At 45.2% G+C, this 18269-nt stretch overlaps 1 protein-coding gene across 1 annotated transcript in view; it reads right to left on the bottom strand.

The window, feature by feature from the left end:
• Positions 1 to 1901: 1901 nt before the first annotated feature.
• TMEM230 (transmembrane protein 230) overlaps positions 1902 to 18269 on the bottom strand; it is an 83260-nt gene continuing 66892 nt past the window's right edge. Inside the window, exon 4 of the mRNA XM_085636356.1 lies at positions 1902 to 3873. Coding sequence (XP_085492482.1) covers positions 3733 to 3873 — 141 coding nt within the window. The 3' untranslated portion in view covers positions 1902 to 3732. The remainder of the gene's footprint in view (positions 3874 to 18269) is intronic.

The following is an 18269-nucleotide window of genomic DNA, read 5'->3' as shown; positions in this document are numbered from 1 at the left end:
GGTCAGTTGAGGTAGGGGGGTTTCCGAAGGCGGGGGGCCACCAAGTGTCATCCCAGGCATAAGGCGAGGAGCCAAGGATGAGGACTTTTGTTTTCTCTAAGTTGAGTTTCAGGCAGCACATCTTTATCCAGGTGGCGACGGCTTTCATTCCTTCTTGGAAGTTGTGCCTGGTGATGTTGGGTTCTTTGGTGAGGGAGAGGATGGGCTGGGTGTCGGCGTAGGAGATTATGTTAAGCCTGTGGTCTCTTACGACGGTTGCGAGGGGGGTCATGTAGATGTTGAAGAGGGTGAAGCTGAGGGTGGATCCCTGGGGCACTCCACATCTGGTATCTGTTGGTTCCGAAAGGAAAGGCGGGAGTCTGACTTGCTGAGTTCTGCCTGTGAGAAATGAACATATCCAGTTAAGGGCCTTTCTACAGATGCTGATGTCGTGTAGTCTGGTGGCGAGTGTGCGGTGGGAGATGGTGTCAAAGGCAGCTGAGAAGGCCAGGAGGATGAGGGCTGCCGATTGGCCCTGGTTGAGGAGGGAGGGGATGTTGTCAGTGGCAGCGAGTAGGGCGGTTTCGGCGCTGTGGTTGCTGCGGAATCCATATTGGGAGATGTCCAGGACGTTGTTGGCACAAGAGCTTGTGGTAAAGATATCACTCCCCTCACACCTCAAAAATAAAGAAACAAAGTCATATAACATTTTTTGCATCTTCTGACAATTAGGCAGGATCTTCCTAGGGCAGCCCAAAATAAATGACACTGGTGCAATCGTGACTGCATCAACAGCATTTTTTTTAATTCCAAAAAGAGTAATTCTGAGAAAACAGAGATCAAATAAAGTCAAGAACAAGTAGCTCACGGAGACATTGCCTTCTTTACATTCTGGTGCCAGTTCTGCTCCTCCCATTGCAAGTACAGGACTGCCAGTACCACAAAAAAGAGGAGAAAACAATGTTAGATGAGCTTCTCATATCTTTCATGGGATAAAGGTTGCTTTCAGAGGGCATGTTACAGCACTCAAACGGAACGGGTGAAATAACGAAAAGGACCAGGATACAATAAGAGCTGTCGGAGTTCATTATGAAAGAGAACATTTGTTAGATGAAATCAGTAAAGGCTGATGAACTCAGAGATATGAGCCAGGTACAATGGGTTCATTCTCGCATCCTCCTTCTCATCTAATATTTATCTTAATTTGCAAAGTCAATACTTGTTCAACCGTGAACCTCTGAAACCCTCTCTAATCCTCTCCCAAAGATCGGTAGTTACCACATGATCGCAGCATTGCCCCCGAAAATTCACCTGAAAGTTCTACAGTGAGTAATGTATTAAACTTTTCAAAATATGACTATTTGTTTACTACTCCGTACAAACAGTTGATTAGGAATGTCACTCTGGACATATTTCTGTGCTAGAAGCGTAAATTTCACAAGGCGGACATGGCCAGAGCCATTCCTTGAGAAATGGCTCAGGGTGCAGGCTTGGTACCAATAGGCCTGATCCGCTTACGCAATGCATAAGCACCAAGGCAAACGTTCAACTGTACTGGCACAGGTATTCACTCTCCTGCTCCATTGCCTGTTTTGAACCTTCTGATTTCCAACACTCATGCAACATGCAGTATTCACCCGTCCACATTCGCTTGAAAAGAGTATTTTGCAAAACAGCTCTTCAAGTATTTCTGATGTGCTTAAATTTGGGATGTACCAAGCAGGTGAAAAGCCGTCTTTTAAATAAACTTGGTGATCTGTTCAAATAACAAATGAAATATTAGATGCTGAAAATACCAGCTAAGTACGTTTAACTTTTACTGCAAAATTAATAATGGCAACAATTTTTTTCCATCACTGGCGAAATTTCCACATTTTTTAAATAAAGTTAAAGACCATGAAAAGAAAAAAAAAAACACGAAGCACGTGTGTAATTCTTTAATTTGAAACATAGGTTACAACTTTTGTTTTTTACATCAGAAAACGTTTTATGTGATTTACTGTTTTGCTTCGTTTTAATAGGATTGGTTTCATCTGCACTTTCAACAGCAGATTTAGTGTGCATGGGATCAGCAGTTTCCCTTTCGAGAATTTCGAGTTCTGTCAGATGTAACCTGAAATTGTTAAGAACAATCTGGCAATAGGGCAGTTTCTGGTAGTGAGGGGAGTTCATCGTTTTGGCTTAATTAGCATAAGTAGGGGTCAAAGGTAGTAACTGAAAGTATGAATTGGCTTTTCATTTGTTAAAAGACACCTTTCAGAAGAAAAAAAAAATGGAGGCAGGAATTACGTGACAAAAGCTAGGTATTTTTAAACAATTCAAGGTACCCTTAAGCATTTTTAAAAGAGAATTCTGTCGATTTAATGTTACACATACAGCATCGATGTTATCAATTTCCATGTTTTCAATTAAATATTGTCTAATTCCGAAGACATCCACTTTAAAATTATTCTATAAGCCAGTGAAGCAGAGCAGCAGTGTCACATTTCATCGAGTTCTAAGGGGCTTCATCGAGTTATAAGGGGCTGATGGGCTCTTATAAGGAGGGCTCAAAATAAGGTCGACATCTGCATAGGAAAACGCATAAAGATCTAGAATTTGAGCTTAACTTGTACATTGCCTATGCTAGAATGGCATGTTTTTATACCAATCCTGAATTAAATGAATGGGAATGATGGTGGCTTATGCTGCGATGTAAACAAAAATAATGAAAGCACTGTACGATTTTGAGCAAAGCAATATTTCACTTGAAGAATGGACAGTTCCTAATCATTTCCCCCAGTAACTGAACCCCTAGACAATCGTCTAATTGAATATCATACATTATTATAATATCCTCTTTTCGTTTCCATGGGCGCTCAGCCATTTTCTGTGCAACACCACAAGCCCAGACTGTAAAACAAAACTGAGACTTACAGAGATCCAAATGTCTGGCACATGTATGCACAGTGTATGTAAGTCAGGTGCAAGGAAGCTCGAGTTGTACCGTAACCTGCAGAGACATTTTCCACTACACTTTCTGTGATCTTCGCTTTCCCATTTTGCCAGAAAATTAAAGAGAATATGTTGATAACGGGACATTACAGGGCAGCAGCTATGACTGAACATGACACTCAAAAAGGACCACGGCACCAGCTGAGACCCACACACCCCAAACATCTCATTCAAAGTTACATCACAGGCTTGGACCTCTATGGGTTCTTCCCTGAGACTGTGAAGCTGAACTCCTTTGTGTATTTTGAATTATCATAAAAAAATCATACCAGGTTGGAAATCAAAGGACGAGCTGACATCACACTAACGGATCAATAACTGTCAGAGCTAATCTATATTTTATTTAACATAGAAAATAAAATAGAATATGAAAGAAAGTCCATCAAGCTATGAAAATAACACACAGAAAATATCAAGCGTGTGTGGTGGTGGTGGTGGTGGGGTGGGGGGTATGAAGTGACTTTGCAATATTTGTCCTTCGTGATTGATAATGTAAAATCTTCAAGCGTCCATTCAGGCTGTGGGTACTCTACAGGCACTGCCGCCACACCACGTCTGTGCCACACCAATGAGTTATCCCTTGGCAAGAGGATATTTAACCTCATTACAGGTCAAACATGCGGGGTCTCGTAGATAGGTCTTTTTTGGGACACCCTGTACAAAAAACCTACAAGTACCTATAAGTACAGGAGAGAAGCAGCTATAGGGTTACGAAGTAAATCGCTCCTCCCAATTCTGCCTCACCCCATATCACAGCAGTCAGTCATCAAAGTCTGGGATGTCATCATAGGAGTAGCCCCGGTACCCCTTTGAGGCAAAATATGCAATACGCAGGTGGTAAAAACCTGGCAGGAAAACAAGTATGCCAATAATAAGCACAGGTATGGCGCGATCAGTTGCCTGTAAAGAAGAAAGGAAAACAGTCAGCTGACACAAGAGAAAACAACACAGCAGAGGCAAGAACGTCAAATTGAAACTCATGTTTAACTTTTATAGCAACACTTCCAACACATGTTTATATATACTTTAAAAAAGCGTACATTTTAAACTGAAACATTTAGTGACTACAAGGGAAGGAAACGTTATTTATTTCTAATTTTAGATCTGCATCGTAGGAATCTTCACTGAAGTCAGTCGGGAAAACACAATATTCAGAATATTCTCATCTGCATGAAGGGTTTTGGAACATTTTTTCAATATATAAACTAGGCACTATATGGTGAAAATATGGCACTTTTGATTGCATATGTATCGACTGCCGCCTATTCCAAATGTTGAAGGATTTCTTTTACAAAATATATCCAAATGAAATCAAAACAATAATGCAGCATAAACCCTACCACTGTTTAGGGAAAAGTAAATCATGCAGGAAATGAAGGAGAATGCAGCCAGATAAACAGCAGTAGAAATGATTACGTTAATCACTGTTCCTGTAAGAAGAAAGACACTCCAATATCCCATCATGCTTTTTTGCTAAGTAAAACCTTTGGACTCTCCTCATTATCAAAGAAATTCAATCAGACACCTAACAACTCGTTTATCTGGATTCTTAACCTCCAACTATAACATTGCATTCAATCTCTGTCAACTGCTCTGAAGTAACTAAATACAAAATTAAATTGAAGTATGGGGAGATCTTTCTGCTGATGACGTGGGATTTCTTCAAGAATACTCACAACAAAATGGATGATCCACATGAAAATCAGAAACTACCATAAGGAGGCAGGAAGGATGTGTTCTCACGTTCATTAAATCCATGGGCTCAACTAGGGCAAACAATCTGTTTTCCAAGGCAAATTCCACAATGAAGACGTATGTATATGCTTATGTGGAGAAATCAATTAATTGGATATGAACACACTAAGCACGCCAGTAGGAGATGGCTTCCGAATGGCGGGGAAATCTTTTTTGACATCCCCCTAAAAAATCCTTGATGACAGATTGTTAAAACAAAATCACTGAACATGGCAACAGTGTAGGTCTGGACCAAAAAGCTCTGCAAACGTACAAGTTGCTCCGAAAGTCATACAAATACTATAACTGACATCTCTTCAGCCTGAAACAATAGACCTCTGCAGGCTTCTTGGGACACTGCAAAGATCAGCGAATACCCGTAAGAAAGTGCCAAAGAGATCCAGCTGGCGCCCAAGTGACTGAGACTGCGTGTTGCACGTCCCAATGTGGTGGTCTGACATCCCACCATACAGAGGAGAAACACAACAGGAGTGGACAAAGAACAGAGACAGGCGGTCTGATCCAGCACCAGAAAAGAAACGGTTTTGGATTAGACAGTGCTGTCCTCCCTTCATGGTGATCAGGACAGCAGCTGAGAGAATTGGAGGAGATTGCCAAGGAACAATTAAACATGGCATCAGACACACAGCATGCCGGTCCCTAGAAAAGTAATTCGCTTTTTCTGGCTGAATGTTCAACTCAAAGCGCACAGAGAGGAGGAAGATACTACCCACAAAGACGCAGAGACTACTGGATCGAAATCAAACACACCTACGCACACAGACCTAAATGCATGCCCAGCAGAAAAAAAAAAAATCAGACATGGAGAGAACATTTCAGAACGATTTAGTGAAAGTTCTGAAATTGGGAAAGATATGACAGAAATCAAAATGGCCATTTACAGCATGGGTACAAGGAGAGCCTCACTTTCAGGGTACAACAGGCACTGAACAACTGGCCACTACAACTATTGGTTACTCAGAATCTCAGACTAAATGCATAGATAATCATTTTTGGTTGACAGATCACAGCAAGTGTGGCTACCTCCTTTCTCATCAAACCCACAAAAGGTGACTACTGGAGTAATGTTTATGTTACCCATCTGGTCTATCTGTCTGAAGAGCTGGGAGCAAAAATCATCGCTTATGCAGATGATACCCAGCTCTTCTTCACTTGGAAGGACTCAGATATTTCTCCAGCGAAAGCTAAAAACTGTTTATCAGCCGTTTTCAAATGGCTAGCAGCCGCCCAGTTAAAGTGCAATGAGGGAAAGTCCGAAATTCTCCTATTTGGATCCTTTCCCGCTCAGTTTAGGGAGGCACTTTGGCCACCAGAATATCCACTTCCCAGTTCCTTGGGACAGTCAGTTAAGTACCTGGGCGTCTGGTTCGAGGAAAATCTCAGGTTCCCTACACATGTAAAAAAACTGGCCGGTCAATGTTTTGGCACATTGAAGTCTCTTAGGAGGTTTCTTCCTCTATTACCCAGGTCCGCCAAGGAAATGGTCACACGCGCGCTTTGATCCTTAGCTGCCTTGACTATGCCAATGCACTTTACATTGGCCTACCAGGATACCAGCTTAAGAAACTCCAGGTAATACAGAACACTGCGGCCAGAGTTCTGTTGGGTATCCCGGGCAGGTCCAGCGTCAAACATCATTTGCGGGATCTGCACTGGCTACCAGTGGCCCAAAGAGTGACATTTAAGGCTCTCACGATGGCCCATTCAGCCCTCTATGGCATAGGGCCCCTCTATTTGAGGAAGCGGTTTTATTTTTATACTCCACGAAGGCATCTGCGTTCTGCTTCACAGTGCCTAGCTGCGATCCCTCGCTTTCGGCAGACAAGAATTGGAGGCAACTCTCTATCCTTCAAAGCAGTCGAAGCTTGGAACTCTCTCCCCCTTGAACCGCGGGTAATTTCCCCTGTTCCATACTGTTTTCACTACTGGCTTTTCGCGCAGGGACACTCCTGAGGAGCCATACACGCTAGAAATCACTGTAACGTAACATAAAATGCGTAGATCTTGAAAACAGACCCAGAAGTAGGAAAATCCACATCATTAACCAGAAAAAGGGAACTGGAGGACAGAACTTACTAGTGGGCTACAAAACTGTTCAGAGTGCTGCTGAGAGAAAACGCTAAATTCCCAGTAGGAATCAAATGCGATCATATAGTGGGCAGACAAAACAGCTGTTGCCAGGATCGACTGAGAAGCATGATGGTAAAACTCTCCAGCTACACCTAAAAAGAAAAAAAAATCATGATTGCAGCCAGCAAAATGAAGGAAATGTATTTCTGTGACAGAGTAGTCACCCTGATATCAAGATCTTACTGCAACAACACTGTAAAAAAGACGGAATACAAAGAGTGACCCTGGAGCTCTCCAAATGCCAAATCTGCTACAGATGGCTCACCATAAACGCGCAACAGGTTAACAGTAAAGGCTTGGAAAAGATTATGAGGTCCTTAAACAATTTAGGATCAAGTATAAGGCCTATCCCATTCAGATACTGGCCTTAGGGAACACAAAAATGGCAAGGGTAACCCTTCTATGCAAGAGGGACGTCGAAATCGAGATACTGGACACTAACGATGATCCAGAGGATAGATACATCAGAGAGTAGAACTAATCACTTCAATCAGTATATAAGCTCCAAACATTCAGCAGATGTGGTTCACAGGGAACATGGTGAGGAACTAAGTAGGGACAGCGGATGACATGATCACTTTTTAGGGGTGGTTGGTTGAACTTCAATGCGATTAATTAACAAACTTTAAACAGAATATCCGTCTCCCATGCTATGCAAGCAATATCTACCAAACTTAAGTTTGAGGAAAAAGGGCTGGATGACAGCTTGAGATATCTGCAACCCTAAAGGACGTATTCACTGTTCTCTCGCATACACAAATCTCACCCTACAATTAATATGTGCTTTATCTCAACAAGCATTTGCAATGCAATAGATCTCGCATTAGTAAAAGTTTGAGCTATTAGCGTTGCTGATAATAATGCAACGCCAATAACTGAAACATTTATTAATCCGAGATCTATTGCATTGCAAATGCTTGTTCTTCTTTTCTCTTTCTTGGTTGCTCCTATGTAATCTACTCACTGGTTAATATTTGGAAAGAGAGAGGATAGAAGGGTTGGGTTTAGTAAGCTTCTTGACTGTATTAACTCTAATTACACAGGCTCTTTGCCGTTCTGTACCCTCCTGCCGATGCCTCAGGCTTCTACCTGAAAACACACCCCACTTGACTTTTACTATACCTGTTTCTATTATCAATATTAACAGTAATAATGATAACAGCCACTAGTATAAGTAGATGATGCTGATAGATCGCCACCATCATCATGAGAAAATGCTAAATTTACCCCAAAGTTGCTTGGTGCGAGGAGAATCGTACACGGCCGGACATCACCTGTGCTTGTTGCAGTTCAGCGCGCGTGTGATGCTGCTCACGTGATACTTAATTAGTAATAATCATAAAACATGATTCTGTAACAGTTTCATTCAGGTTGCTTGGCAACTTGTTGCTTAGTAACATGGGAAAAAGTTAAATTTTCAGTTCCTTCTCGAAATGAGACTGTTCGTGGCGGTGCACAGGAGAAGTGCTGAATGGTATCCGGGGCCCCCCATTCTGTTATAAAACTTAAATGACTGGGCGCGCGTGCACACGTGTGTGTGGCGCGCGCCGTGACACCGGCATGCTGAACATCGATTGTCATCATTACGCCGCATGCTGACCCCCACCAAGGCAAAAGTGTATTTACAATTATCCGTGACACATGCAAGTTCAATAAAAATGGTTTACATACAATATGCAATACATAAATGATTAAATTATACGTACGGAATGGAGCACACTGGAGGGGGAAGGGGGGAGCAGGGGTGGGAGGGCACGGAAAGATCGACTGTTGGGGGGGGTTTGAGTGATCCGGAAAATAATTGGGATTTGATATACGGATGTTAAGTGGTTGTCTGTAAGCCAAAACAATAAAAACCGTTTCAAACAAAATAAATAAATAAATAATTAAATTATACAATAACCGGGTTAGAACCTGGCACAGAGACGAGATAAAGATAAAAGAGAACAGACATCAGAGGCGTCAGCGTGAGCACATTAACACACAGCAACCAAAATGTTTGTAGAGTTCAGTTTTCGATATTTGACACAATAGCAGGTTCACTGAGTCACGTGGGAAACACGACATAAATGTCACACCTTCAAAAATCTCAAAGGAGAACTCCAGCTACAATGCGTGTATTTTGCTACTACAAATGTAACTGCCTGTCCAGTTCATTACATATCACTCTAAGGACATTGTTTGTAAATATTGGCAGAAACTCTTGTGTTATGTAATTCTGTGGCATCTGCATTTTCCACACATGCCACATAATCCACCGTCTGCTGAACAATGTGCAACATTTTTTTTCTATTTTAGGCAGACCAGAAGTTACAGAAAAAACTAAGAAGACTTCTTACCTGAGACGGCTAAGGTGCCAGGTTACGGGAATGTTTTGACTCGCTAGTTAGAATGCTGTAATTCAAGACAGATGTTGACTACACTTTGAGGGTGGGAGGGCAAATACTTTTTTAACAAAAGCACTACCATGAACGCCTTCAAGACCACCAGGCAAGAACCACGGTCCTCCGTAAAAATATAAAATACACGGCAGATCGTGCCAGACAACCAAAACACTGAAAAAACCGAACCAGGCTGTAAAGAAAGGAGCACATTACATGCACTACTATTTTGCCCCACGGTCAGCTACAACAACCATAACCACCATCCTCCGCGTAATTGAGGGATGCAGAGGGGGAACCTGCAGGTCCTTGTGCTGTCACGAGCATCCGCAACCTGGCGCTTTCTGCCACAAGGAAGAGGGTAGAGAGTACAAGTGTTCCCTGAAACGGCAGAGTTGTGCGTCGCAGCAGCTGCGTCAGAGGAGGCCTTGCATGTGTGTTTGATTTGTGGCCACTCGGGCAGGCAAACGAGAGAGACTGGGAAGCCAACTAATGGTAAGCATGGAGCAGCCTCCATGCCCCTGTATATTCTTGGTAAGTCCGCCACAATATGCCTTTTGAAACCTGACAGACAGCTGTACTTTCTGTAACGCTCAACCTAAAAGGAGTTATTCAGGCTAGCCTTTGGCTAGACCACAGAACTGATGGTAGAGAGTAAAAAACATCAGGCAGGGGGATCCGGCCGCACAAGTGACTTGATTCATGCTTCAAAAATCTGGGTTTTCATTTTTAACTGTACAGCGCACTGAAGTAAACCTTGAGGCAGCGCATAGCACTATGTATTAAGCCAGCAGGGACTGTTGGGTTTGAGGGAGATCGTACAAACAACTGACGGATAAAAATTTGTCAACAGCACCATGTCGTGGAAGGAAAAGTGAGTAGCGCTTTCATAGTATTATCCTGGTTTTTAACAGACATGGCAGCACCAGAAGACAAGCAAAAGTCTCTGGGGTTAGGAATACACCTTGTCCCTCGTTTTGATGTACTTGTGCAGCACCCCGCAAAGCTCAGTGTAGCCTACATACCATTCGAAGGTGCGTGAACCCCAGCGACGGAAAGAAAATCGCTCCCAGTATTGAGCCGAGGCGAACTCCTGTGAACTCCTTGGCAGCAACTCCATAACGGGACACAGAAATGGGCAAGGGAGGCCATCGAGTACATTTAATCCAAGCATGGAATCGAGACCAGTGGTGCGCGCACCACAGAGGAGGAGGGCGGGAATCGAAACCAGTGGTGCGCGTGCACCACAGAGGAGTGGGGGCGAGGGAGCGCGGCAGCGAGGCGAACGCGTGCTGCTGCGTGTAATAGACACCGATGGGAATGGGCGGAGCAAAGGCAGGACATGCGCCCGCCTTTGCCCAATTGCGTGCCTTTTTTTTTTTTAAAAACACGCTCAAGCCAATTGCAGCCGGCGAAAGGAAAACCACATGCACGAGCGTGTGGTTAGCTTTCAGAACCCCCTACATGAGGTCTCGCGCTGCGCAAGCAGTGCTATGCACTGCAACGCTAGGCGCGAGACCTAAAAAGCCTACTCCCCAGACTCCATAGTGCTCGTATGAATGGGGATATGATTTCAGACCACACACAAGTGGAAACTGACATGAATAAAGGGTCTGTCCCTAAAGATAGGTACACATGAAAATAACAATTGTATGTCACAAGGAACCAGCAAACGGGCCAATTTGCCCAACCCAATTTTTTTAGGAACATCAAATTTTTGCAATCTACCCAACTTCAATGGACATAAAGCGGGCGTTTTTTTTTAAGTAACTAAAGCATTGTGTGGTAGCACACTGTCATTTACAGATAGCATATTTCCCATTGAAATAGCAACTACATTTTCACAGACATACAGTTTTACTGATAAAACTATTATACACAAATGAAAATGTGTGGAAATTGGGTTTCAGCAAATATTTATCATTTATGCATCACCAAGCACAGTGTCTTGATTTGTTTTGATCATATTAAAATTTCTGTTTCCATCACACTTCAGAATTATAAAAAATGGGCTTCATTTTTGCTTTCCTAACTACTGAATGCTTACAGTTAATGTACAGGTATTTACATTTTGTTGTGCTTTACAAAAAATGACATCTTACAGACTTTACTTTCACATTCCATGTACCCCAGGAAGAGTCACATAATTCACTTTACTTTTCATTCTCCGATTGCAAAGTGATGGAAGTTTGTAAACATCAATGTTACAAAAGATAAGCAGCTATTTGTCAGCCTGACATTTGACCTTTGTCTTTGAAATGCAACAACATAAAAAGATAAATAGAGGATTTAAAGGTATTATATTAAGTGACACCAAGAAGAAAGATGTAACGTCACTTTATTCCAGGTCATCCGCTCTCTCTCTGTGAAGGCTAGATACCAACATTCCAAGGTGAGCTTCCGGACATACCAAAGGTGAGTAAGGGAAAGGGGTGGGTGGAAGGTACCAAGGGGAGGAGTAAAAGGGAAGATACAACAAAAGGCATCTTCATTTATTGCTTGGACTTTCGCAACCCACCAAAAAATGGCTCGCGACCGATGCACAATCTGTGAAACATTGAGCCAACATTTTGAGAGCCCAGAAAAGGAGCCAACAAACAGCAAGAGTGAAGTTCCATAAGGGGAAAGTGAAATTTAACTAAAACCAGATATTAAAAGGGGCCAGTGCACAGAGAAGAGATCAGCCTTCTTGCATAAAGAGTCCTGCTCCTATCCATTATTTTGGAGTGGGAGGAGGAGTTAGACAAACCTCTCACATCACAAAAGATTTGTCAAGTCATCAAAGCTGTGCACGCCAACAAAGCTCCAGGAACAGATAGACTCTTGCTAGCCTTTTTTTAGGACTTTGCAACCCTCCTTCTGGACCTCTCACAAAACTGTTCAACTCCTTTGGGGGGAGGCAGAACTCCAGCAATGACGGAAGCAGAAGGTAAATAATAATCAAAATCTAACAAATTCCAACTCTACAGGGAGTCAATGCATGGATGCCCCTTGTTTCCTGTTCTTTGTCCTTGCCACCAAACCACTGGCAACCCTTATATGGGCCAACACACCCCATTAGTGAATTGCAATTTGCTGATGAGAGCACAAGACTAGCTTAATTGCTGACAATGTACTACTCACCAACAATGACCCTGAATCCCAATACCACAAATTGCAAAATGCCTAGAGGCCTTCAAGAAGGCTTTTGGGGGGTGAAGGTAAACCAAGAAAAGTCAGGGATCCTGAACATCGCAATACAGAAAGGGAGAGAACAGATAAAAGCCCTATGCCCAATAAAATGGGTGAAATCATCTATAAAACACCAATGGCTGCACATAACTGGCTCAATAGACACTTGGATGAAAGCAAATTGGCACCACCTAAAGACCCAGATACTTGCCAATATGACCAAGTGGAAGAGTCACTATATCGCTTAGCTGGGTAGAATTGATGTAGTACTATATCCATTTCAAACACTGTATGATTGAATCTATTGTCAGAACTACAAAGCATGCAAGAACAAGTGACTCAATTCATTGGGCAGGGGGAAAGCTAGTTTTTAAAAAAGGCTGCCAGAGGAGGTTTGGCTTTCCCTAATATACTACAGCTCTCCAACGGAACAAATACATTAAGCAAATCCAGTCTGAACACAGCCAAGCCAAGCTTTTTGAAATGTAAGATAGCGGGAGACCTATAGGGTCTATAAGAGGTCACGGATGATTGCCCATAACAGCTAAGATATTGGACCACTAACCTTCTGTGAGGAATGGTGAGCAGAGTTCCCGGCAAGAAGAGTTGGTGATGTCCCCATAAGGCATTTTTAAGCAACGTGAAGGGAGAGCCCCCTTGGTATAGCTTTCATGGAGGATCGGTCAATTCCATGGTTGAGACTATTTTTGGTAATGCAATAAGTAAACTGACCAAAAGCATATATATATACACAACGGGGAATGACTAAGAGCCCACATTGGGTGGCAATGATCTATTTTTGATTTAAGGGAGATATAAATACTGTCTTGAAGAAGGTGGTTGGAAATTGTTGGATACAGCTGAAACGCGTCAAGGCACATATTTGGCTAAATTTGCTAAACATACCAACACATTAGATGAGGAGTACACACTTATGTGTTTGTATTTGATTGTGTACACATATTAGCTAAAGAATTAGTGTCAAAGTGCTCTGTCTTTTGTGTTTCCACTCTCTCTTTTTTTAAATATTTGTGATGTGTATTTTAATATGGCGTAATATATATTTTTATTGATATGTCTATGTAAATGATGCCTTTATCTCACTGAATTGTATTATTACTCATTGGAAACATCCATCTTTTTAGATATTAAACAATTCAATTATGGTAATTGACCGTGTGGCACTATAAATCTTTACGGTCAAGTTCTTATATGTCTACATGTGAGTCAGTAGGGATCCCTGGTGCGTGTTGCTTGTGTGATTTTTGAGTGCATAGAGTGTAAGGTAGGTTGGATGCCAGAGCGAACATTTACAAATTTGATTTCCCTAATATACTCCAGTACTACGTTTCTGAGCCGCTTAGGATAATAGTAGAATAGTCTTCCAAATAATTAGAAAAAAAGAGGGTTATTCATTGAATGGGCCCTTGCAGGTCGTTCTCTTTGGATTATCCCATGGCGAAAAAAAAAAAAAAAAAAAAAGAACATAGTCACAATACATCTCAGGCCACTATACTCCCTTCACTGCTAAGGGACAAAGTGCCGATAGGCGTGGTCTGACCACTGTTCTAGCCTCCCACATGCCATTCACTCTAATGCAGCATTTACTCCAAAGATGGGTAGTGCGATGTTGATCATTGGAAAAAACTAAGTGTTTGATGATCAAGGATATTTTCAATGAAGGCCAGGTGATGTCCTTCCCAGACTGTAAGAGATCCTGGTGCATGAAATAGAAAGACTGCAATCCACACAAATCAGACACTGGGTAACATGAGAAAAAAATGGGGAGAAAATGTGACACAAAACACACACACACGCCTTAGAAGTATCCAAGAAAGAGAAGATGAATATTAATTGTTAATGAGACGGAACCTGACACCTAGCATACTAAAGCAGATAAACCTCACAACATCAGACACCTGTTGGATATGTGTGCGAGACAAACAAGTTACTTACCTTTGGTAACAATATATCTGTAAGAAGAAACATATATTAGTTATAGATTCCTTACCTTAGAATTACCCCCAGCGTCAGACTGGATCCAGAGAAAGTTTTTCTTAGCAGAACCCCTGCGTGTCAGTAGGTGGCGTCGGTCGACTCCGTGTCCGCCGCCGTGGTCGCTTGGATGACGTTGCGGTATCTACTTACACGCCGCCCCTGGGTGCTGAAGTCAGTTCTTTGTACACGACTTACCACACCAGAAGCGCAGAGCCATGCAAGACACTGACTACTGGTGCACAAAACAAGGGCCCTGAAGGAGAGTCCCTTACTCTAGAAATCAGTTGGCAGAACGGGGAGGATGTGTGGGGCGGTAAGGAATCTATAAATAATATATGACTCTTACAGATATATCGTTACCGAAGGTAAGTAACTTGTTCATCTGAAAGAGACAGTTATAGATTCCTTACCTTAGCATAGATACCCAGCAATACCAACCCCGGAGGAGGGTCAGCGAACCAAGTTCACACCAGAAAGTCCTGGAGAAATTAACAGACAAAGAAGCAGTCTCTACTGACTTGACTATACGGGCAGTAATGCTTGGTGAGTGTGTGCAGTGATGCCCAAGTGGCTGCCTGGCAGATACCACTGAGGGGGGACTCCACGTCTCAAAGCGTTAGTGGCTGCCATCGCCCTGGTGGAGTGGGCGCGCAGGCCTACTGGAGGTTCCTTTTTTGCCAAGGAATAGCAAATTTTGATGCAAAGAACGACCCATCAAGAGATGGTTCGTTTTTGTATGGCTCGACCTTTCTTCCTACCCGCATGGCCCACGAAGAGTTGATCGTCCACACGGAATTGTTTTTTTTTTTTTTTTTTTTTTTTTTTTTGTTGAAACCGTTTATTGCAATCTCAAGTATATACAAGTATGGGCCTACAACCTTCCGGCCGGCCGCTACAGTGACAGGAGCACCTGACAGACTTACAAAAGGGCACTTGGCGTTACAGAGAAGCAAATCAGGAGACATCAACGACGTAAGCCACATGACTCTAAGCCCACAATACGGTTTCATTTTATACACACGCAACAACATAAAAAAACACACCCGCAAGGCAGCCCGCAATCGAAGGTAACCACACGTGCTCCTCGAATAAGGGACCCCGACCATCCACAGGAATCTGAAGAGGGGGAAGGGAAACAAGTCCAGGACTGGGGGAACTCTGTGCCCGGGGAGGGGGTCAACTAGGGGGACGGAGCCGGTGAGGCAGCAGGCAGCAGTGGTGGCTCGCAAATACCCCCGCGGTAGGCATTCCAGGGGCCCCATATTTTCACCCACGCCCCAGGCTTGCCCCTCGCCACATACACCACCTTTTCTCGGAACATGCACCAATCCATATGTTCTTTCCAGGCCGACACCGCCGGGGGCCGCTGGGATCCCCACAGTTGAGCGATGTCACGCTTAGCTATCATATATCCCAGAGTCACCCATCGCGTCTGCGGAACCGAGTAATCAGTTGGTTCCCACACATTCAGCAAGCATCTCCTCGCTTCAGGCAACAGTGCGACATGCGTAACCAGACGCAGGACCTCATGCACACCACGCCAGAATCGCTCCACCTTCGGGCATTCCCACAAAATATGCAAAAAAGTCGCCAAAGCACCACACCCACGCTTACACAACCCATCCTCAGCATAACCCATACGCAGAAGCCTTGGCCCCGTCATGTAAACCCGGTGGAGTATCTTAAGCTGGACGAAGCGAAGGCGAGCCGGTATGGCCACCTCCTTCGGAGAGGCCACCGCGGAAATCCAGTCTTCGTCGTCCAACTCCAGCCCGTCGGCAACCCAAGCCTCACAGAGGCCGGTCAGCAGGCCCGAGCGGTCATTAATCAATTTTTTGTAAATGAGGGAGATCGTGCTATCCGGAACGTGGCCATCCAGCACTCTATCCTCCAGGGGGGAAGACTCCGGGATGGAGGCGGCGTCTGGGAAGACGGAGCCCAGCGCATGACGGACCTGCAAGTACCGAAAGTATTCACTGCCCTGCAGCTGAAACTCCGTCTGCAGCGTCTCGAATGTTTTAAATCCCCCTCTCGTCCAGAGGTCCCCCACTTTACTGATGCCAATCGTGTCCCACTTCTCGAAGCCCTTCGAGGTCCACAGGGAGCCCAACCGCTGAGGCGCATACAACGGCGACGCCCGGGTCAAACGGTCCTTCCACCCCATAGCTGCATTGGCCGCGTGCCACACCCGCACCATGACACGCGTGGGCCCCGTCAAGCAGGGATCCGGCGCGCCAGAGTAGAGTGCTCGATTGTAGTCGCCACCGGGCAGGAGCATCTTGTCCATTTCAAATGCCGGGTTCAAGGCGGGCCCATAGAGGCCGTGATTAATTGCAGCTAGCTGGGAGGCCCAGTAATACCGCTTAATGTCCGGGAGGGCAATCCCCCCGTCATACCACGGGAGCGTCAACTTCGCCAGGGCTATACGCGGCCTCCCGTCCCAGAACAGGCGGCGCTGTAGACTCTCCACCTCACGGAAGTAGCGTGCCGGGACTAGGTCCATAGTGTTCTGGAGAGCGTACAGGAAGCGCGGCAACGACATCATCTTAAACAATGCCGCCCGGCCGAGCGGCGAAAGCGGCAGGTGCCGCCAGCGCGCGACGTCCTCCTTCAAGCGCTGGAGGGGGGGAAGCAAGTTTCGCTCGTAGCGGGCCTCCGGGTCCAGCGTGATATAGACACCCAGGTACCGAAACCCCTGCGAGGCAATCTGGATCGGACATCCCCGCGGGAGGACGGGAGCCTCCCCGGAAAGCACATAGACACATGCTTTAGCCCAGTTGATGACAAGGCCTGAGTTACGGCCAAAGGAGCGCAGGACATCAACCAGGACAATCAGTGATTTGCGCGGGGAGGCTAGGTACAAAAGGATATCGTCAGCGTAGAGGGACACGCGGTCCTCATACTCGGGGGTCCAACGGAGACCACGGATGGAAGGGTGCCACCGCAGCCACTCCGCCAGGGGTTCCAAGGCCAATGCAAACAGGAGCGGCGACAAGGGGCAACCCTGTCGCGTGCCCCGTCCCAGCGCGAACGGGGCCGAGACTCGCCCATTCACTACCACCTGCGCTAATGGGCCCGAGTACAACAATTTGACCCAGCTGATGAATCCCGGTCCAAAACCAAATTTCGCCAGCATCGCCCAAATGTATGGCCATTCGAGCGTGTCAAACGCCATGGTGGCGTCTAAGGACGCCAAGATGGCCGGCTCCCGCACAAACGGAACACGCGCGAGCACCCCGTGCAAGCGACGCAGATTGAGGGCCGTGTTGCGATGGGGGATAAAGCCTGACTGGTCTTGGTGGACCAACTCGCCCACCACGCCGACCAGCCGGTTGGCAAGCACCTTGGCCAGGATTTTGGGCTCCGCATTCAAGAGCGAGATAGGCCGATAGGAGGTAACCCGGTCTCGGGGTTTCCCCTCCTTGTGGATCACCACGATTGTAGCCAGACGTTGGTCCGGCGGGAGGGAGCCCCGCGAGTGGGCCGCAAGGAACATCGCGCGGAGGTGGGGTGCCAGTACGTCCGGTCGCAGCTTATACAACTCGATAGGGATGCCGTTCGGGCCCATGGCCTTGCCAGATGCAACCGAGCGTATAGCGAGGGCAATTTCGTCCGAGGTAGGAGCAGCATCCAACGACTCCCTGTCCTCCACCGAAAGGGAGGGCAGCGCGATATCTCGAAGCAGGGCATGAGAATCCGCCTCCGAGCAGGGAGAGACCGGGGAATACACCTCGCGGAAATAATCCGCGAAGCAAGAGACAATGTCTTCTGGCTCGGTGACACGTACACCATCCCTCCTCTCAATCAGCGGAACCACACGACTCGCTCTCTCCTTTTTATCCAACCACGCAATCAATTTAC

This window comes from Triturus cristatus, chromosome 11 (assembly GCF_964204655.1).
Source record: "Triturus cristatus chromosome 11, aTriCri1.1, whole genome shotgun sequence".
In the NCBI taxonomy this organism is placed as follows: domain Eukaryota; kingdom Metazoa; phylum Chordata; class Amphibia; order Caudata; family Salamandridae; genus Triturus; species Triturus cristatus.
Note: the sequence above shows the minus strand (reverse complement) of the source record. Positions and strands in the feature narration are given on the sequence as shown.